Source organism: Schistocerca piceifrons, chromosome 9 (assembly GCF_021461385.2).
Source record: "Schistocerca piceifrons isolate TAMUIC-IGC-003096 chromosome 9, iqSchPice1.1, whole genome shotgun sequence".
Taxonomy (NCBI): Eukaryota; Metazoa; Arthropoda; class Insecta; order Orthoptera; family Acrididae; genus Schistocerca; species Schistocerca piceifrons.
Window position 1 is genome coordinate 207,568,181 of NC_060146.1, and position 23,419 is coordinate 207,591,599.

At 39.1% G+C, this 23,419-nt stretch overlaps 1 protein-coding gene across 1 annotated transcript in view; it reads right to left on the reverse strand.

Annotated features, from left to right (window-relative positions):
- The window catches only part of LOC124717288 (peroxidase-like), a 128,115-nt gene that overhangs the window by 24,718 nt on the left and 79,978 nt on the right, over positions 1–23,419 (reverse strand). Inside the window, exon 8 of the mRNA XM_047244102.1 lies at positions 21,151–21,348. Within this exon, the coding sequence (XP_047100058.1) occupies positions 21,151–21,348 (198 nt within the window). The remainder of the gene's footprint in view (positions 1–21,150; positions 21,349–23,419) is intronic.

Genomic DNA, 23,419 nt, shown 5'->3' on the forward strand with positions numbered 1-23,419 from the left:
TTGGACTGAAAACATTTTCTTCCAATCCAGAAATTTCTTTAAATGTTGATATGGATGGAAGTGTCTGACAGTACCAAGACTGGTAAACAGTTTGGAGTTTAATATGATTTTCAACTAAAATCCTTCATATACCCCAGCTCCATATTTGTATCAAGAGCACTGTCCCGAAGAGGAATAATTTTTCTCTATTCGTTACCCACACCTGTTTCTTGTTCATTCATTCATTCATTCATCCATCCATGCATTCATCCATTCATTCATCAATCCATCCATGCGTCATTTCTGGAGAACCCAGAATGAAGGAGTGTGGTCAGAAACACAGAACAAGTAGAGTTATAAATTGACAGTAAACTGCACTAAGCAAGGTAATTAATCAAAACTTTTATACCCTAACTTCCTTGTGTGAAGTGGTATACTAACAACATATTATGATTAGAGCTAATCCACTCATAGGGAAAATTATGGTAATTCCTAGTACATTGTTGTGTGTGTGTGTGTGTGTGTGTGTGTGTGTATGTGTGTGTGTGTGTGTGTGTTTGTGTGTGTGTGTGTGTGTTTGGTTGAATACAGAACGGCACAATTCAATTTGTCAGCAATCCGGGGGTGTACAGTGTGTGAAATGAAGTACACATAGTTGTTAGTTCTGGCACCAGCAATGGCTTCAACCTGTCGAGGCATCAAGTCTTAGAACTTACCATTGATGACATGATATATCCCATAAATAAAACTTTAGCAGCAATATGAGTTCAGCCCTTTTGCAGGAAGGAATATCTTTTCATCTCTAGCCACCTGGAGTTTCACTGTGAATGATTGTACTATGTGTGCATGATCTTTCTGTATGCTCCATTATCAGCAATGAATTCATGTTTACTGCTCTAAGGCCTGTGTTACACTATCATATTTCTTTGTTAAAGCTGATATGTCAAATATTTATGTCAAAGACATTTATGGTGCAAAAGGGAACTTCGTCAAATTGCACCTGTCACCAAATAAAGATGATCAAATCTAGGGCCTTGCTGTAGATTTGATCATAAAAGTCACTTGTCTTCTGTTCACTGCAATGTGAAATGTTACCACTTGGAGTGCTAGTATTGCTGCAGTGTTCTGTCACTGGTAGTGTGTTTGTAAACATGGCTGCGAAGTTTAATTTGTCTGTGCTGTCAACTACAAAATTAATAGAAATGTATAAAGCTGATGAGGCACTTTACAATGTGAGGCACCTTGAGTACAGAAATACACTCCTTGAAATTGAAATAAGAACACCGTGAATTCATTGTCCCAGGAAGGGGAAACTTTATTGACACATTCCTGGGGTCAGATACATCACATGATCACACTGACAGAACCACAGGCACATAGACACAGGCAACAGAGCATGCACAATGTCGGCACTAGTACAGTGTATACCCACCTTTTGCAGCAATGCAGGCTGCTATTCTCCCATGGAGATGATCGTAGAGATGCTGGATGTAGTCCTGTGGAACGACTTGCCATGCCATTTCCACCTGGCACCTCAGTTGGACCAGCGTTCGTGCTGGACGTGCAGACCGCGTGAGACGACGCTTCATCCAGTCCCAAACATGCTCAATGGGGGACAGATCCGGAGATCTTGCTGGCCAGGGTAGTTGACTTACACCTTCTAGAGCACGTTGGGTAGCACGGGATACATGCGGACGTGCATTGTCCTGTTGGAACAGCAAGTTCCCTTGCCGGTCTAGGAATGGTAGAACGATGGGTTCGATGACGGTTTGGATGTACCGTGCACTATTCAGTGGCCCCTCGACGATCACCAGTGGTGTACGGCCAGTGTAGGAGATCGCTCTCCACACCATGATGCCGGGTGTTGGCCCTGTGTGCCTCGGTCGTATGCAGTCCTGATTGTGGCGCTCACCTGCACGGCGCCAAACACACATATGACCATCATTGGCACCAAGGCAGAAGCGACTCTCATCGCTGAAGACGACACGTCTCCATTCGTCCCTCCATTCACGCCTGTCGCGACACCACTGGAGGCGGGCTGCACGATGTTGGGGCGCGAGCGGAAGACGGCCTAACGGTGTGCGGGACCGTAGCCCAGCTTCATGGTTGCGAATGGTCCTCGCCGATACCCCAGGAGCAACAGTGTCCCTAATTTGCTGGGAAGTGGCGGTGCGGTCCCCTACGGCACTGCGTAGGATCCTACGGTCTTGGTGTGCATCCGTGCGTCGCTGCGGTCCGGTCCCATGTCGACAGGCATGTGCACCTTCCGCCGACCACTGGCGACAACATCGATGTACTGTGGAGACTTCACGCCCCACGTGTTGAGCAATTCGGCGGTACGTCCACCCGGCCTCCCGCATGTCCACTATACGCCCTCGCTCAAAGTCCGTCAACTGCACATACGGTTCACGTCCACGATGTCGCGGCATGCTACCAGTGTTAAAGACTGCGATGGAGCTCCGTATGCCACGGCAAACTGGCTGTCACTGACGGCGGCGGTGCACAAATGCTGCGCAGCTAGCGCCATTCGACGGCCAACACCGCGGTTCCTGGTGTGTCCGCTGTGCCGTGCGTGTGATCATTGCTTGTACAGCCCTCTCGCAGTGTCCGGAGCAAGTATGGTGGGTCTGACACACCGGTGTCAATGTGTTCTTTTTTCTATTTCCAGGAGTGTAGATTAAGAAGACTGGATAGCTACAAAAGAGTTGCGGAGGTCATTAGCCATGAGATGCGGCCTGGGTGCATCACTGATGACATGGCCTCTGCTCAAGCTACTCTCACAAGAAAGCAAAAGTATGTATCAACATACTTATTTCATTTATATATATAATTTTTTTCTGAGCTCTACAGGCCTCTTAATCTGTTTTTGTACTCAGGATGCCTCACATTGTAAAGCACTTTATCAGATTTATACATTTCTATTAATTTAGTAGTTGTGGGAGAGAAAATGTAATTATTACTTTGATCTACAATAAAAATAGTTTTTAATGCACATGAAGTGTATTGGACATTTATTTACTATCAGATATCGTCCTTTAGTGCTTTATAAATAGCTTAACAGATTTCAGGTATTATTTTAGTTAACGTGCACTGTGGTATTTGAGTGTTGTACTGTAAGTTAGAGTAACTCTCTCCTACAGCAAGAAATCGGAGTGTTACTATGAGCCTGTCTTCTGCAGATGTAGCAGTTCGTAAGTTAGTATCATGCTTTGTGATATGACGAGACACTTTACTGGGCAAGTACTGAAATGTATGCTCCTCCATCCTTAAGTAATTTATGTAAGACTTGACATCCTCCACTTGGAGCTCACATAACAACTTTTGCTGAACACTTTTATCATCTCGTTGTAAAACTTGTGGCTTCACCCGAGTATGTTTTTTTCCCCCTGCTTCTCTTCCAAATGCGCACACAGTGCAGTTGCATTACATGCAACTGCTGTGCATAATAAGTTGTTGTTGTCAGCCATCTTGAACTTTGATGAAAAATATGAAGGTGTGTAATACCCCTTTATAGTGCCATGTAAAATATCTTTGTCAAAGAAATATGATAGTGTAATACCAGCCTAACTAACATCCTGATTCCTTCTGCATGCCTCCTGCACCAGAATTCCTACAGAGGTGACTCTGCAATAAATAGCAGCATCTATTTCAATGTAACAAGTGTATTTAGTGATAAAATGTTGGCTTCGACAGTGGAGTTGCAGTCTTTCTGAACAACTTAGACAGAATGTTGACTTCAAGGGCTCATGTAATGTTTTCTTCCACCCTGACCAAAAATGGTTCAAATGGCTCTGAGCACTATGGGACTTAACTTCTGAGGTCATCAATCCCCAAGATCTTAGAACTACTTAAACCTAACTAACCTAAGGACATCACCCACACCCATGCCTGAGGCAGGATTCGAACCTGCGACCTTAGTAGTTGCATGGTTCTGGACTGAAGCACCTAGAACTGCTCGGCCACCACCCTGACCAACCTATGATTGGTGTGAAACATGAAAGTGATGTTCTACTGCATGTTAATGACAACAGCAACAATATTGGACATGTGTATGAACAATGTGTGGTGTATTTCGACCTCCTTGGTGATCACATCAACAATAGAGTATCTGGACAACCAGTTCATGTGTCTGTGATGACATCTCATGTGATTCTACAGGTGCATCTGTGTCAGGAATGATCAAGACAAATCTGTTCATAATTTAGTGCAAGGCCCAGCTGGTTACACAATGTGGGAAGGCTCTCAGTTTTCCATCTGCGCCATGCTCAGTCTGTGGGATCTTGTCCACCGTCAACCTTATACCAAATGTTCCAGCACATTCCCAACAGGACATTTGTGGAGCGCATATACAATAACGTTCTCAACTTAAACTGCCAACCTTCAAACTAAACACTCACCAACAGGGTTCACAGCCATTGAATTCGTACTATACAGTTCTGGAATCGGCAAGGATACGTCCGAATTTGTGGCCCTAGTAAGCGGCATAGGTCATTACATCCACATAATTAGTGAAATTGGAATAACTCCACTTGCAGCATTTTCATCTCTGCTTATTAATAATTTTCCTTCTCAGTAATTATACTAATTATCATACTGTTATGTGTACTGTACATATATGGCATGTATCGAAATGCTTGAAAAGCTGAATTAGAATTTGATCCACCAAAATTAATTACACAATAATTTGCTTTCAGCGTACTGAGTCCAACAATATAACCAGTTTTCACTTAAGGCATATTAATCAGAAATTATTGGTAATGGAACTTCGTACTATCATACAACTTTGCCTACATCATATGAGCTAAAACATATTTGCAAAAGGAGTAAGACCATTTATTATAAAAACTGGCATCCCAACTTCACAGTATTATATTTAATTTTGCGTGAAAGTAATTAACATTTGAGATAATTAACACTGAAAATACCATATTGTTATAATTTCTATTACCGATTTTATCTTCTGGCTTGTTAGATTTTGGAGTTTAACAACACACTTTTGGTGCTCTATCTCACTAATTAATTAAGACACTAATTATGATTTTAAATAATTTATCATTACGTAAAATAATTAATATGGCACCAGAACTCAGGAGCCAGGTAATCTCACCGCAGAGGCATAAAGAGATTCCATAACCTTTTCTTAGTTTCTAGAAAAAATTTATCAATGCCTATAGCACATCCCGAATAGCAATATTGTAAGTAGCTATTTATGAAATGACTGAATAACATCCAAAACAACAATTTATTCATATGCCAGCTTATAAACAGCTGAACATAACTCAAAGAGAGAATAACCACATAATCCTGATCATGTTAACACACATGTAACACCTATGCTCTCAGTTTTGCTCTCACTACAGCTATGTCCATATTGTTTATGAAAATATGTGTAATACTCATAAAAAATCATTAATATGGATGCCTAAAACTTTTGGGTGATTTCTGTAACTCAAATCTACAGACAAAGGTAGTGACTCAACTGTGATGTGATCGGTAGGAAGCATCACCCATCATTCTCACATGAATGAGGTGTTATTGAACATTGTGACTCTTAATTAATAAGTGGATTAAGTGGGTCATTGCATTGTACTCTCATCCGATAGACTTATGCAAGACAACATTGACTGTGAACTGTGACTTTTTGTGTAAATATGGACAGTGCTTTGTGCCACATTTAATTACTTTGTTCAGTTACTTGTTAGGACTCTCCTTGTTTACTGAACAGTGTTTCATTAATGCGTATTTTAATAAGTTTGCAATTTGTATGAATATTCATACTACTGTACCTCTTAGTTATTTTTGAGTTCCAACCTGATAGTAGGCACTACCAATAATCCAAACAATACACTTTTGAAGCTAACATAATGTGTAGAAAATATTCCTGGCACATCATGTCAGTTACAGCCACAAGGAGACACTGAGACTTGAGCGTATCCATACACTCCTGAGAGCATCACAAGCAATCTCTTTGGGGGTGTGATAACTTCAGCTGGCAATGATTACCCCACCAACAGTCAAAAATAACATATCTCACGGGAGTGAGGGGGCACAGACGTTGCTGTGCCGGTTCCGCTCACGTATCGCCGACTGAGCACCTGACAGCTCTGTGTTGCACAACCACCCAAACGCACAACAAAACCACCTACAGCTTGAGCAGTGGGCCAAAACTGCTTTCCCCATCTATTACTCGACCACAGCATTGTTGCACCTGGGAGTGAGGGTGCTTCCGTCATGAGTTTTTGTCATCATATTTCGTGAGTAAATGCTGAAGCACTTGATAGTATATGCACAACTGTCTTGAAATCATTCACAGCACCATGTGTTTTCCTTTTTCACCATGGTACTTGTTTACTGTAAAGCCATTGCATGTTTCCAGTAATAGCCACTGAAGACCATGTGCAATAATATCATGGTGAGGTAATACAAGAGGTGGTGGTGGTACAATGATGCAAGAAATAAATACTTCCTTATAGACACTGCCTCTGGAGTGAGTGTCATTCCACAAATGGAATGTTTTATGGCTGTCATCCAGATGCTCACACTAATCGACATTCATATCATGCAATTTGGAACTGTCACATGCACTGTGCACCTAAACTTGCATTATAAGGCAGTTTGTGATCACAGAAATTCACAAACTGATCTCAAGTGTGAATTTTCTCTGCCAATTTCACCTCTCATTTGACTCAACACCAAGGATCCTGAGGCAAATCAGCAGGGATCCTCGGACAAATTCCATCAGAACCCTCATGTGCAGCTCCAGAGAATACTATTCCAGTACAACCACTTTTAATCCCTATTTATGGCATCCACTTGGAACTATTTAATCAGTCAGGTTTTGGAGTCAGAACTACAAGCGATGACAAAGAGTTATGAAGAAGAAAAAAGCAGAAGGTCAAGCAAGCTACACAATGAGAATTGAGGCCTGCAAGCTTGGGTATGTTTCTTTAGTAGAGAACTGGTTGCTGCACAATATTATCTGAGGCAGTTGAAGCAGGAACAGCACTACTGTCTACAAATTCCTGGCATGAAGGAGACAGCACAACTGTGATATCAACAGGTGAAACGTGTGATCTATAAATAGTCATCAGACATGACAGAGCACAAAATTAATCATAGAATACATATTTTAAAATTTTTGAAAAAATATTTATTGTTTTCAGTGACTTTATGTAACAGATTCATAATTGATTTCAAATTTACAGAAAACTTTAACCCAAAAATTTAAGTGTTAGTAGTGAATGTGACTTTTCACAACAAATGTCATATTCATACTTTCAGGTTCAGAACACTTCTTATATGTATCCTCAGAAAGTTTGTTATGAATAAAAGTCAATGACAATTAATGAAATTTGAATTTTTTAAAGTTTTTTATGATGGTCATGAAGTACCACTCCCCTGACTACACACATTACAGAAAATGCCTTGGTAATGCTAAGGATATACTAAAAGATACTTTCAGGTTCTTGACCTTACTTATAAATCAATTCCCATTTTTAAAAAAATACATTGTCAATGAAAGTTAACAACAGTTAGTGGAATCTGCTTTTATTTACTTTTTTGTGGGTCTAAGGTAATAACCCCCCCCTCTTCCCTTGTCAGTACTTGTTATGGAAAATGCATTGGTATTGCTAAGGTTAACACCATGCCAGGCCATCCATATTTGTACAGTGTGTAAAAGATACACTTAGCACAGACACTTGTACAGAAGTCAACACACAAGAAGAGAGAGAAGCCAATGAACACCTCATCCATCATCACCATAAGCGACCCTTTCGATGTCAGAAATCGAGAACTTCAACACTGACTGGCTGTTTCAGTAAAGCTGTATCTGATGACCCCTCCCACTCTACCATAGCCAGTATCACTGGGACTAAAGAAGGCATGGCAAGCACCATCACTGTGCTTCTTCCTTGTGAGATGGTCCAGCTGTGTCTTTGTGTCCTGCCTTGCAGCTGGTCACTGCGTTTCCGATCACTTGCAAGTGCGCGCAGAACACGTGGGTGCCCGGGACCTCTGTTGTCCTCCTCCCGACAGTGTGGCAGTGGGGGTGCTTAGTGGGGGCCTCACCAATGATGACATGAAATATTGTATAAATAAAACTCTTTGACAGCAATATGAGTTCAGCCCTCCCAGAGGTAGGAATATCTTTGTAGCTAGTTGCTCAGAGTTTGCTACAAATGATCGTATTGTGTGAATACATTCTTTGTCTATTCACCAACATTCATGTCTGCTGCAATAACCAGCATCCTATTTCATTCTGCATGCACCCTGCACTGAAATTCCTACAGGCACATCATTCGGTGCTGAATCAATTCTATGCCAGAGGTCCTAACCATAGTGTCTGGTTCAGCAGGTCTAGAGAATGTGCTGGTTAGAGGAATGGGTGGTCACCATTTATATTAAGGATGGTCAGGACAGCACAGTCTAAATGCTGTCTCACATTACCTTTTTGAAAGATAACATCACGGAGACTTTGAAAATATGGCACAGTCAGTGGTCTTAAAATACCAATAATGACTGTTGTGCAAATTACTAGTTTTGGGATGTAGAGCTGATCATTTTGTACACAAAATAGCACCCTGTTCCATTATCTAAGCCAACCACCTTGCTGCAGTGGTAATACCGGTTCCTGTCAGATCACCGAAGTTAAGCACTATTGGGCTGGGCCTGCACTTGGATGGGTGACCATCCAGTCTGCTGAGTGCTGTTGGCAAGCAGGGGTGCACTCAGCCCATGTGAGGCAAACTGGGGAGCTACTTAATTGAGAAGTAGTGGCTCTACTATCGTAAACTGTCATACAACCGGGAGAGTGGTGTGCTGATCAGATGCCCCTACATATCCACACCCTGTGACACCTGGGGGCTGAGGATGACACGGCGGTCGGTCAGTACCATTCGGCCTTCATGGCCTGTTCAGGGAGAGTTTAGTTTTAATACCATCATGTAAGTCCATGTAAGAATGGTCAATGCATTCTGGCAACATTCCTTCTCACTTCACACTGATATACATCTATTGCGGTGCTTTATGCGGATTGATGAGGCTGTAAATACTGTGGTAATGATAACCACAACACACAGTTCAGTTAAAGAGGAATGGACATCACTATAAAGGGCAATCACAGAAGTTGGAGAGACGGATGTAGATACCAGGAAGGTATCTGCAAAGAAATCTTAGGTAATAGAAGAAATTCTTCAACTGTTCAGTGAAAGGAGGAAGCACAAAAATTTTCAGCAGGGAAGCAAAGACAAAATGGCTGAAAAAAAGGTGTGAAGAAATTGAAACATAAATGGTTTTCATACACATTGATTCAATGTATAGATAATTGAAAATAATCTTTGGTGAAATTAAAAACAAAGGTATCAACATTAAGTATGGAAGAATAATATCAATGTTAAATGCAGAGGAGAGAGTGGGTAAGTGTAAAGAGCACACTGAAGGTCTCTACAAGAGAGAGGAGCTGTCTGATGACATGATAGAAGAAGAAATTGGAGTCAGTATGGAAGATAAAGGGAATCCAGTATTAGAGTGAGAGTATAACAGAGCTTTGGAAGCCTTGCATTCAAATAAGGTGGAAGGCATAGATAACATTTCCCCAGAAATTCGAAAATATTTTTGGGATCTTCAAGTTGGTTTGTAGAATCTATGAGGCTGGAGACATCACAGAGGCCTTTCAGAAGAACATGAAACTCACATTACCAAAGATATCAAGGGCTGATAAATGTCAGAAATGTTGCACAATCAGCTCAACAGCTCATGTATCCCAGTTGGTGATAAGAATATAATGAAATGGAATCAAAAAGAAAGTTGAGGATCTATTAGATGAAGATAAGTTTGGCTTTAGGAAAGGAAAAAGGCACCAGAAGAGGCAGTTCTGATGTTGTGTGTGATAATGGAGCCAAGACTTAAGAAAAATGTAGGCATCCTCATAGAAATTGTGAAACTAAAAAAAAGTGTTGGATACTGTAAAACAGTGGAAGATATTCAAAATTCTCAGAGAAATAGTTGTAAGTTACAGGTAGGAGACATGACATACAGTATGAACACAAACAAAAAGACAAAAATAAGAATGGGAAACAAAGGACAAAGTGTTCTGATTAGAAAGGGTATAAGACTACATCCCTGTAATCTTTCACTCCTGCTTTTCATTCTATGCACCAAAGAACCAGTGATCAAAATAAAAGAAAGGTCCAGCTGTGGTACATATATGTGACTACTCACTGTAGGTTTAAAATATTTTTTCATCACTCCTTCTCTTTCCCCCAACAATTCTTCAATTACATTAACATTATTTTGAAATCTTAGCAACATAGAATCACTATTACATGTATATATGCAATCTGAAGCGACAAATGAAGGTGGGGATTCAAACCCACATCTCGTGCTCACTAGTCAGAAGTGTTAACCATGATGCCACCCTGATACATTGGCTTTGCACAACTGCATGGACTGCCCCATCATACTTCCCACTTCAGTCTGCCTAATGGGTTTGAATCACAGCCTTGGTACAAATTTTCATTTGTCACCTCAGTCTGCATATATGCATCACAGGTATTTGAGGCTTGAAAAGGTATCGGGTACCATATAGTTTCATAATATTTTACAATTATATGATTCATCTCTACTTGCTAGGGACTGAGCTGTACCCAAAAAGCCTTGGAGTTTTCCCTTGTGTTGCAGTTGTGATTGTGTAATGTTTTATTTGAATATTCTTTATTTTGTGTATTATTTTTCCATTTGTATCCTGTCTTGTTATATTCCTGGTCCTATTTTCTCTTTCTGTATTGTGGTTAGAGCTGTCTTATGTTTTGCTTGGTCACTCATAACTAGACCTATTTCCATTTTTCCATCTGTGAGGTAATTTGTCCGCTGTGTGTATTTGTTAAAAATATTCTAATAATTTTATCATCATTTCCTAACTGTTGCCAAGGAGCTTCTCCTTTACTGTCCAAGGTTGTCTACCAGTAACAGCTTCTAATAAACTTTCTTCTCTGATTGGGTATTCTAAATATTTTGCTTTAAATGCCATTCAGCATAATCCCTATAGCCACTCCAGTTACTATTATCGTATATCTTAGAACCAAGTAATTCTGATTATAATTTCTTCTGTGCTCATTCACTCCAGTGCATGGATTTAAATATTGCCTCAAAATAATTGTAATTTGTGAAGTCTCGTAATTGTAGCATACCCTGTTATGCTGCATCCCAATTAAGGTGGCTTACAACAAAATGGTTTTCTTTTGGTCTCACCATACCTCTAGTAACATCTGTTTAAATGCCCCAAGAAACAATACCAGTTTACATTTCCTGATGGAGTGAAAGTTGGAAATCTGTGATTTATTCCTTTGCAACATACAGCATTGCAGCTGTTGTATTGTAACTTATATTTAACTAATCCTTTAATTCTTTTTGTATGTGTCTTCTTGTGCATCCATAGTTTACATGATTATTATTTGATAAGTCTTGTGTATTATACATTTACTTCACAGGATATCATATCTTAAAGGTACAGCACCTTCCAGATTTTAATACAGTGGACACTACTAGGAAGTTTGTTGTGAAGCATCAACTGCATCCCATCATCTATCAATATCACACACACTCTGTCTGCTGCTGCTATGTGTCTTCTACATGACCTTGCAGTTCTTAGATGCTGTGTGATGACTGCTACAGTGTGTCTGGTTGTGTAATATGAAAACTGCTTATTTCAAGTTATGGGTTCTCAATCATTGTTAAATTTGGTAGACCATGGCGACTGCCAACTCTGTCACCTCATTCTCAAACCATTCTTGTCACACCCTGAGATTATTTGATAATGTTTTAGTGCATGCAAAACTCATGTATTACTTTCAGCATGCATATTTTGGTTGAATTTTGCTTGAGAACAATTTTGATTTTCTTCAAAGTGTTGAAAATCTCCTTGACGTTTAATATTTACTGTCCAAAGTTGTTGGATAATGTTTAATAATGTGTTTATCTCCTTGCTGATTCACTTGACTACAGCTTGTGGAACAATATTGTCAAAAAAAAAAAGCCACATTTATTTCTTCTCTGCAGAGAATAATAAATATTTAAAAATTGCATTTAGCTCAAATATACAGCACTGAATAAATTTTTGATGTAATAAATAAATATTTACAGTGCTTCCATAAATGTTACTTCTTTTGTGATGTAAGTATTAGATACACATTAAAAAACGCCATAAATCTCAGTTTCTCAATAAAGGTTTGATCTTGATTTGTATTTTTCACTCAAAGCTATCGTAAAGAATGCAGTTAATTTCATTGTGTACTGATGCCTAGGCTTGTTCACTGTACAACAGCTCTTGTATACATAATGATTTGGTACAGTAATGTATGGAAAGGTCTGGCTGAGAATTATGAATTATTTAGGAGTAATGAAGAAAACTCGCCAAAAGGCAGGAGTCCTGCATCTTCGATAGATACACAGACAAAAGTTACAGAGTTCAGCTAGCTTTCAGAATGTACTTCTTTTTTTCGAGCTTATAGGGAAAAGCATGCAAACACACACTGGTGTGTGCATGCAAGTTTGTGTATCCATGCGCATGCGTATGTGTGTGTGTGTGTGTGTGTGTGTGTGTGTGTGTGTGTGTTTAAAATCATGTTTTTCCTGCAAACTTGAAAAAGGAATGCTTTCTGAAAGCTAACTAAGCTCGGTGCCTTTTGTTTGTGTACCTATTGACACAGTGCTTCTGCCTTTTGGCAAGTCATCTCTTTTATTCCTAAATATTTCATAATGACATAGTACACCAACTTATCTATACTTCTGATACCCGAATGTCATTTCTGATTAGTTCGGAACAGTTTTAATATGGGTTTGGCTAAGATTAAGGGTTAAACTTTAGACTGTGAACTAGGTACAATCCCATACCATTATTCTTGTGGCCGTGTCTGGTCAACTTCTGACTGGGTCCTTTATCAGTATATTTGCATCATCAGCAAATATGGCAGTTTTTGAAGAGTTCTACATTCTCCCCACAGTTCATTTCTGTAGACTAAGAACAGGAGCAGGTCTATTACTGAACCTTGAGTCTCACCATATTTAATGTTTCCATATTCTGAATTTATTCCATTTTTGGTAAATCACTTGCTTATGTGACCCTCTGTTTTTAGTTGTTAAATAAGCATCCATAAATGCAAAGGGAAGATCTTTAATGACATACCATTCTATTTTTCCTAGTAAAATGATCTACATCAAGAATTTTGCAGAATCAAAGATAAATCAAAGTGGATAATTGTTCTAGTATAGCTGACTTGATGAGATGATACACTGCTTCCTCATTTGAGACTCCTCTACAGCAAACAAACTGAGCGTTTTTAAAGATTATTTTCAGAAAGATAGTGCAGTATTCCTTTCAGAAAGATAGTGCAGTATTCTATCATCAGCTACCTTCTCAGAAATGTTGAAAATATGGGTAAGATAAAGTCGATTAACTACACTTTTATAAATTGATGTTACTATTGATTGCTTCAGTCTTTCAGGAAATACCTTGGCTCATGAACTAGCTGCAAAGGCAACTCAAAGATGGCCCTACCAAGCAAGCACTGAAGTGTAGTGCTTAGACTGAAATACTGCCATAGCCAGATAATGTACTACTTTTCAATGACCTAATGATTTTTATGGTCTCTCTAACACATGATTTCTCAAAACCTGTGTGGTGTTGGAGTCTGTAATACCAGTCTAAGTAAATCTAATGGATCTACCTTTCATGGATCATTTTGTCCCTGTGTTTTCAGTGACTGTTTGGAAGAATCATTCAGTATCATTTTTTTGTCATCTGTAGTATGTAGATTGGTTGTATGTAGCTTCCCCTGTTAGTCTATCCCGTAAAACTCCCTCCATCACTGAACAGCTGCTGCAACCTACATCCATTTGGACCTGCTTACTGCATTCATCATTTTGTATTGCTCTACAATTTTTATTCCACGTATTTCATTATCAAACTGAAAAATCCATGATGACTCAGAATGTGTCCTATTAACTGATCCCTTCCTTTAATCAAGTTATGCCACAAATTTCTTTTCTCCCCAGTCAAATCAGTGTCTTCTCATTAGTTACTTAATCTACCCATCTAATCTTCAACATTCTTCTGTTGTGCCATCTTTCTAAAACTTCTTTTCTATTCTTTTATGAACTGTTTATGATCCAAATATCACCTCTGTAAAAGGCTATACTCCACATAAATACCTTCAGAAATGACTTCTTCCTAACATCTAAATTTATGTTCCATGTTAACAAATTATTATTTTCCTTTTTGCAAATTTTTTCTTGCTATAGCCAGTCAGAATTTTGTATCCACTCTCTTTGACGATTGTCAGTTATTTTCCTGCACAAATAATATACCTCATCTACTGCTTTTTGTGTCTCATTTCCTAGCCAAATTCCCTCAGTACTGCCTGACATAATTTGAGTGTATTCCAGTAGCCTTTTCTTACTTCTGTGGATGCTCATCTTAAATCCTCTATTCAAGGCACTACCCATTCCATTAAACTGTTCTTACGAGTTCTTTGCCATCTCTGATGAAATTGCAGAGTCACTGACACATCTCAGAATTTTTATTTCTTCTTGAAGAACTTTAAATGCTTTTCCAAATATCTTCTTGGTTTCCTTTACTGCTAGCTCAATGTATAGATTGAATAACATCAGGGATAGGCTACAACCCTGTCTGATCCCCTTCTGAACTACTATTTGCCTTTCATGTCCTTTGACTTTTATAACAGCAGTTTGGTTTCCACACAAATTGCAAATAAACTTTTGGTCTCTGTGTTTTATCCCCGCTACCATCAAAATTTCAAAGAAGATATTCCAGCCAACATTGCCATAATCTATAATTAATGAAAGTTTCTTCAATCTATCCTAATATAAATAATGGTATCAGTATTGCCTCATGTGTTACTACATTTCTCCATAATCCAAAGTGATCTTCCTTGAGGTCAGCTTCTATCAGTTTTTTTCCATTTTTCTGTAAATAAAGTGTGTCAGTATTTTGTAACCATCACTTATCAAACTGATGGATTGATAATTTTATCACCTGCCAGCACCTGCTATCTTAGAACTAGAATTATTACATTCTTCATGTAGTCAGTGTTTATTTTGCCCATCTCATGTATCTTGTACACTAAATGGAGTAGTTCCGTTGTGGCTGATTCTTCCGGAATCCTAGTAACTTTGCATGAATGTTGTCTACACCATTTTTCTTGGTGTGTTTCAGTGCTCTGTTAAGTTCTTCTCATGGTGGAAATATGTAAGAAAAATTCTTACAGGTGTAAATAATGTAGGGGTAAAGAGAAACCACTCATCAAACAGCAGAGGCATTGAGCTATCAAAAGACACACACAATAGAGGATAAAACTTTGCTAGTTTTTGGAAGAAATCCTTTCATTAGTTAGAGGACAAACACACACACACACACACACACACACACACACACACACACACACCTGTGCACCTACACTGTGCCAGCTGGACACAGTAGAGGGAGAAAGAGGAGGGAACCAGGAGGAGGGATTGGGGCTGGGTAACTAGCAGCCTGGAGGGGGACAGCAGGCATGCAGGACAGGAATGTGGGAAGGAGAGGTGGCAGGTGTACAGGCTCTGCATGTAACAGATGGGTGCTGGAACTAGTGAGGTGTAGTGCATGATAAAGATGATGTCAAAGCATGGGTGGGACTGGGTGACAGGATAGACAAAGGGGCTGTGTGGGAGCAATCCACAGCAACAAATTGCCCCTTTATTGACTGGCCACCTAAGGTCGGAATATCTGCAACCTAGCCGAGATCCTCCCCTCTCAAAAAGTGGTATTCTGTCATCCACTCAACATACACAACATCCTAGTCCATTGCTATGTGACTCCCACTCTGATATTCTTGCCACATGGTTCATGTCTGTGGAGGAGATCGTAGTGCAAGACCTGCCCATTTCAACCACCCAGGAAACCTTATTACAGTCCTGTCATAGGCTTATCCTCCCATCAGAGACAGGGCCTCCTATGAAAGCAGCCGTGTACCAGCCCCACTGCAATCACAGCAAAGGATTTCATGTGGGCACGTCCACCAACCCACTGTCAACCGGAATGGCCACTGCCAAACTGTGGCTGAGAACAAAGTTGACCACGCTGTGGCAAAATGCTATGCTGAGTACACCACGAGTACTCATGCCATCTGGATCATCCCCTCCAGCACCAGATTTTCTGAACTATGTAGCAGGGAGTTATAATTGCAACACATTCTTCACTCCCATAATCCTCCTAGCCTTAATATCCACTAACCCACTGTCTCCATACCCCTTACCAAAGAGTTTTCCCTTCTCCCTCCTCTGTCCTGTCACTGTCACCTTCTCCTAATCCATGCCTCCATGCCATATGCCATCTTCAAGTACTGCACCCCATCCCCTGTGATACCCATGTGTCACATGCCTAGCCTGTGCACCTGCCACCCCTCCCTCCTGCTTTTGTGTCCTGCATACCTGCTGTTTCTCTCCAAGATGCTAGCTACCCACCTCCAGCCCCTCCTTCTGCTTCTTTCAACTTCCGTCTCTGCTCTAACCACCCCCCTTCCCCCCCTATCGCAATATAAGCCCATGCAAGTGTGTGTTTCTCTGTGTGTGATCTTTGGGTGTGTATTTGTACTATAATTCACCAAAGGAATTCTTCCAAAATCTAACAGAGTTTTAGTTCTCTTTTGTGTGTCTGTTGATGACTCAATGCTAATGCAGTTTGGTGAGTCTTTCCACAGAATCATGTCACCCACCTCATATTCATTTATTTGTTCTCTCGTTTCTACAATATTGCCTTCAGGTTTATTTCCTTACATCTTTCAGCTTGCCCTTCTTTGCTTACCACTCGGCTTGCCATATGAATCCATGATATTCGTACAGCTGTTTCTCTTTTCTCCAAAGGTCTCTTCAATTTTCTTACAGGTGGCATTTATCATTCCCCTAGTTATGCAAATTTCTACAGTCTTCCATTTGTCTTCTAGCCATTCCTGTTTAGTCATTTAGCGCACTCCGTAAATCTAATTTTTTTGACATCTGTAGTTCATTTCACCTGCTTCATTTACTGAATTTTCATATTTTCCCCAGTCTTCAATTGAATTCAATATCTCATTTGTTATCCAAACATCTCTACAATGCCTACCTTTTTACTTATTTGATCCTGTGCCATGTTCACTATTTCATCACGTAAAGCTACCCATTCATCTTCTATTATACTCTTTTCCACTATTTCAGCCAAATGTTGCCTAATGCTCCCTCTGAAGCTCTTAGAAACCTCTTTCTTTCAATTTATCCAGTTCCTGCCTCCTTAATTTCTGCAGTTTTTTCAGTTTAACCTGCAGTTCATAACCAATAAATTACGTCTGGCGTCCATATCTGCCCATGGAAACGTTTTGTAGTTTAAAATATACTTTCAAAATCTCTATCTTACCATTATATAATCTATCTGAAATTTTCCATTTTTCCTTTGGTTTTGGAATTTGGTATTTTTTGTGTGTAGTACATGACTTTTGTCTTTTTGATTAAATACTGAAGAATTTTGCTATATTGTTTGTGGTGTGTTTTGAAGTTCAAATGTTCAAAGTGTGTGAATTTCTAAGGGACCAAACTGCTGAGGTCATCGGTCCCTAGACTTACACACTATTAAAACTAACTTACGCTAAGAACAACACACACACCCACGCTCGAGGGAGGACTCGAACCTCCGGTAGGAGGGTCTGCGCAATATGTGATATGGCGCCTCAAACAGCACGGTCACTCTGTGTGGTCTATTTTGAAGCATTCATTAGACCTATCCCTCTGCATTTAATAAAGCTCTCTCTTGCTAATATAAGTTACTTTGGTTCCAGATGTTCCTTGTCATTTTTCTTTGCTTCTGCAGTAATTTGATTTTTTTTGTAAAACAAAAGTGCAATAAAGATGTAAGAATATTTTACAGAAAAAAATTAAATTTGTCATTGACTGTGTGTCATTACTCACCTTGTTAATTCTATCTCAAAAGTGTAACTGAGTCAACTTGTACCATTCTCTGAAATTTTATTTTTCCTTTTTTAGTTAAACCTGATAGATGGGGATGCTTTATTGCTGCCATTTGACCATCACGATCAGACGAACCATTTATTATGGGGCTCATATCTATTTCATTAAAGAGAGACAGATTTAAAAATCATTGAAGTACCATATCCTTCAGTCCTGTGAGGTCAAAATGAAGATGGACATCAGAAACTGTAGGTGCCCTCAATCAGGACTATCTGAGATGAAGTCAGTATTGAAATCTCCATGCATTACTTCACGGGTATTTAGACCAAGTGTTACTAGTAACCTTCCTGCTTGCTTAATGATGTTTAAGATGTTTCCTGCCAGGGACTATAGACAGTCAGAACTGCTGTCTTGTGTGTTAACCAGTCTATTACTGAAGGACAGCACTCAAGGACCTGTTCAATTCAGTATTCACTTATCTATGGCCTAGTGCATTATTACACATTTTTATACGCTGAGGTGACAAAAGTTATGGGGTATCTTTTAACATCATGTTGGACCTCCTGTTTGTATCGTGTAGCACAGCAGCTGGACATGGCATGGACTTATAATGCTGTAGAAAGTCCCCTGCAGAAATATTGAGACTGCTGCCTCTATAGCTGTTCATAAATGAGGAAGTGTTTCCCATGCAGGATTTTGTGCAAAACCTGACCTCTCAATTATGTCCCATAAATGTTCGATGGGATTCATGTCAGGTGATCTGGGTGACCAAATCGTTCACTCAAACTGTCCAGAATGTTCCTCAAACCAATCATGAACAACTATGACCCAGTGACACGTCACACTGTCATCCATAAAAATTCCATTGTTGTTTATAAACATGATGGTCATGAAGGGCTACAGATGGTCTCCAGTTAGCTGAACATAACCATTTCCAGTCAATCATCAGTTCACTTGGACCAGAGGACCCAGTCCATTACATGTAAACACAGCTACTACCAGCTTGCACCAGTGCTCTGTTGGCAACTTAGGTCTATGGCTTTGTGGTGTCTGTGTCAGACTTGAACTCTACCATCAGCACTTACCAACTGAAATCAGGACTCATCTGACCAGGCAACTGTTTTCCAGTCGTATAGGGTGCAACTGATATGGTCATAAGCTCAGGAGAGGTGCTGCAGGCGAAGTTGTGCTGTCAGCAAAGGCACTCGTGTTGGTTGTCTGCTGCCATAGCCCATAAATGCCAAATTTCACCACACTGTCCTAACATATACATTCATTGTACATCCCACATTGAATTCTGCAGGTATTTCATACAGCATTAATTGTCTATTAGCACTGACAACTCTACACAAACACCACTGCTCTCATCGTTAAGTTAAGGCCATTGGCCATGGCATTGTCTGTGGCGAGAGGTAATGCATGAAATTTGGTGTTCTCAGCACACTGTAGATCTCAGGATATTTAAGTCTCTAGTGATTTCCAAAATGGAATGTCCAATGCATCTAGCTTCAACTGCTATTCCACATTCTAAATCTGATAATTGCTGTTATGTGGCCATAATCTCAACAGAAACATTTCACATGAATCTCCTGAGTACAAATGTCAGTTCCACCACTGTGCTGCCATTTTATACCTTGTCTATTTCATACTACTGCCATCTGTATATGTGCATATCACTAGCCCGTGACTTTTGTCACCTCAGTGTATATTGACTCTCACCCATTTCCCATTACATTTCTACAATAAAGTGATACTAACTTGTACATACCTTGGAGTGTCTGTTTGACTGATTTGACATCCAAATGATGTTTTCTTATGGTTACCACATCTGTGGAAATTTCTGTAGGTTATTCAATAACCAGTATTATTATGAGAAGCTTATTTTCCTTTTTTTAAAATTTGATATGTTTTGATGAAACATTCTAAATCTATCATGACTGTTTCTCTTTGTATTGTCCAAACTGCTGTTGTTTTGTTTCTGCAATGATTGTTGCAACTGTGTCTGTAACTATTTCACTGCTGTTTCTTTCAGAAACAGTTATCCAGAAAAAGACTTAGTGAAAAAATTGGATATCATTTAAGAATACATTCAATAATATTTTCTACTGTTTTTCAACATATTTTTCATCTAGCGAGTTGCCTAAAAAAGAAATTAAAAAAAACCACTGTCCCTGAAAACTCACCAGTTCACTTACTGAACACCAGAAATAAGAATGAGACACAGCATAATTTAAAAAATCTGTTTCTGGGCCAGAGAGGAGCTAAGTATGCTGCTGCAAACATTTTAAGCCTTCTTACCAGTGAGTATAAGTACTTAAAAAATGGTGAATTCCTTTTAAAAACGTATTATGCCAATTTATCTTGAAACACTTATTCCATTCTGTTGAGGAATTTGTGTATGAGAACTTACCAAAGAAAAGATACAGCTAAATAATTTCATAGTTGCAAATGTTAATACAAGAATTTTATGTAGATCATGTTATAGGCATTCAAACGCCATGTCGTGTGTGTGTGTTTTTTTTATTTTTATTTTTATTTTACGTTGAATCTCTGAACTGATTATCATGTAGTATAACATCTATGCCTAAACTGTTTTGAAAATTTCACTACTGAAAAGTGGAGATAATAATTTGTCAAATGTTGATTTAAGTATTTTATGCAGATCATGTTCTTTTCATTCAGACATTTTTATTGTATATAGTATCACTTAATTGATTTCCTCTACTATGATGACAACTATGGCCATCAAACTGTTCTGAACATGTCCTATTTGAAGAGGAAAGATAATCATTTATTATTTTCTTTCTAGTACTGTAGTATCCATTGAGCAGTAAAATGTAACTGAATTATCTAAATATGTGTAATCATTATCTTGATGTGGTCCACACCCATGGCAAATTCATCCCTGTATAAATGCAGGGGACATCAAGAAATAAGTAAATAGATTCAGGTATAGTCCCTCCTGTGTAGGGTGTGTCCATGCAAAAGGTGATGCATTAATTGCACCCATATGTGAACATAATTGTGGATCCAACTTTGATCATTTGAGTATTTTAAACTATGAGTAACATAAACATCAAGAGAAAAAGGAAAAAAAGAAAGGACATTTAGAATAATTAAGTGGGAGAAGAGAGAGTAGATACTGCTCTGACAGATATAACATTTATAAATAACACTTACTTATTAACCGTGGCAGGAAATCCGTGTAAGCTATGTGTTGATACTCAGCAATAACAATCCTCCGAGCCTCTTGGTACAGTCTCTCATCATCCCAGTGTGGGTTCACAGCAGACAACTGGTCAGCCACTCGGTTGTGTTCTCGCACAAACAAAATTGTCTCCAAGGCCACGAGTGGGTTCTGGTTCACACGGTCATCACCTGGACAAACAGTTCCACCCTAGAAGTTAGTCACTGTAGTTTGTGGCCACATGTAATTATATTCTGTCTAAAGAAACTAATTTTGTCACACAAACTCTCTCTCTCTCTCTCTAACTCTCTCTCTCTCTCTCTCTCTCTCTCTCTCTCTCTCTCTCTCTCTCTCTCACACACACACACACACACACACACACACACACAGACACACACACACGCACACAATGCCTCTGTTTTTCTGTGATCTTTCCTATTACAACTATATCGTATTTTGTAAAACATCCAAATGTGATAGAACAAAACATACATAATTTTCAGAATCAGCTTTACAAGTTGATTGTAGAGCACATATATTTGAGAAATCATCTGTTAAAAAGTTTAAATGTGGATGTTTGTGATATCTGAGTATTGCATGATTGGTTTTGCTTTTGTATCTTACAATCCCTCTTTGTTCAACTGTTCTTCCAAGTCCTCTGCAATTTCTGACAGAATTACGATGTAATCAGCAAGCCTCAATTTTTTATGTTGTCTCTGTGAAGTTTAATTACCTTTTCATGGTTTTCTTTGGTTTCTTTCACAGCCTGATCAATATATGGATTAAATAATCTTGGTGATAGGGTACAGCACTGTTCCACTCCCTTCTCAACTACTTTCATATTCTTCACCTCTTATAACTGCAGTTTGGTTTATGTACAAGTTGTGGGTAACCTTTTGTATCTTGTATTCTATCCCTGCTACTTCCAGAATTTCAAAATGTGTACACTGGGCATGTGGATTTACTGTATGATTAAATGATGATGGCATCCTCTTGGGTAAAATATTCCGGAGGTAAAATAGTCCCCCATTTGGATCTCTGGGCAGGGATTACTCAGGAGGATGTCGTTATCAGGAGAAAGAAAACTGGCATTCTACGGATAGGAGCATGGAATGTCAGACCCCTTAATCAGGCAGGTAGGTTAGAAAATTTAAAAAGGGAAAAGGATAGGTTAAAGTTAGATATAGTGGAAATTAGTGAAGTTTGGTGGCAGGAGGAACAAGACTTTTGGTCAGGTGAATACAGGGTTATAAATACAAAATCAAATAGGGGTAATGGAGTAGGTTTAATAATGAATAGGAAAATAGGAGCACAGGTAAGCAACTACAAACAGCATAATGAATGCATTATTGTGGCCAAGATAGACATGAAGCCCATGCCTACTACAGTAGTACAAGTTTATATGCCAACTAGCTCTGCAGATGATGAAGAAATTGATGAAATGTATGATGAGATAAAAGAAATTATTCAGGTAGTGAAGGGAGATGAAAATTTAATAGTGATGGGTGACTGGAATTCAACAGTAGGAAAAGGAAGAGAAGGAAACATAGTAGGATAATATGTATTAGGGCTAAGAAAAGAAAGAGGAAGCTGCCTGGTAGAATTTTGCACAGAGCATAACTTAATCATAGCTAACACTTGGTTCAAGAATCATGAAAGAAGGTTGTATACATGGAAGAACCCTGGAGATACTAGAAGGTTTCAGATAGATTATATAATGGTAAGACAGAGATTTAGGAACCAGATTTTAAATTGTAAGACATTTCTAGGGGCAGATGTGGATTCTGACCACAATCTATTGGTTATGAACTGTACATTAAAACTGAAGAAACTGCAAAAAGGTGGGAATTTAAGGAGATGGGACCTGGATAAACTGAAAGAACCAGAGGTTGTACAGAGTTTCAGGGAGAGCATAAGGGAACAATTGACAGGAATGGGGGAAAGAAATACAGTAGAAGAAGAATGGGTAGCTTTGAGGGATGAAATAATGAAGGCAGCAGAGGATCAATAGGTAAAAAGATGAGGGCTAGTAGAAACCCTTGGGTAACAGAAGAGATACTGAATTTAATTGATGAAAGGAGAAAATACAAAAATGCAGTAAGTGAATCAGGCAAAAAGGAATAAAAATGTCTCAAAAATAAGATCGACAGGAAGTGCAAAACGTATAAGCAGGGATGGCTAGACGACAAATGTAAGGATTTAGAGGCTTATCTCACGAGGGACAAGATAGATACTGCCCACAGGAAAATTAAAGAGACCTTT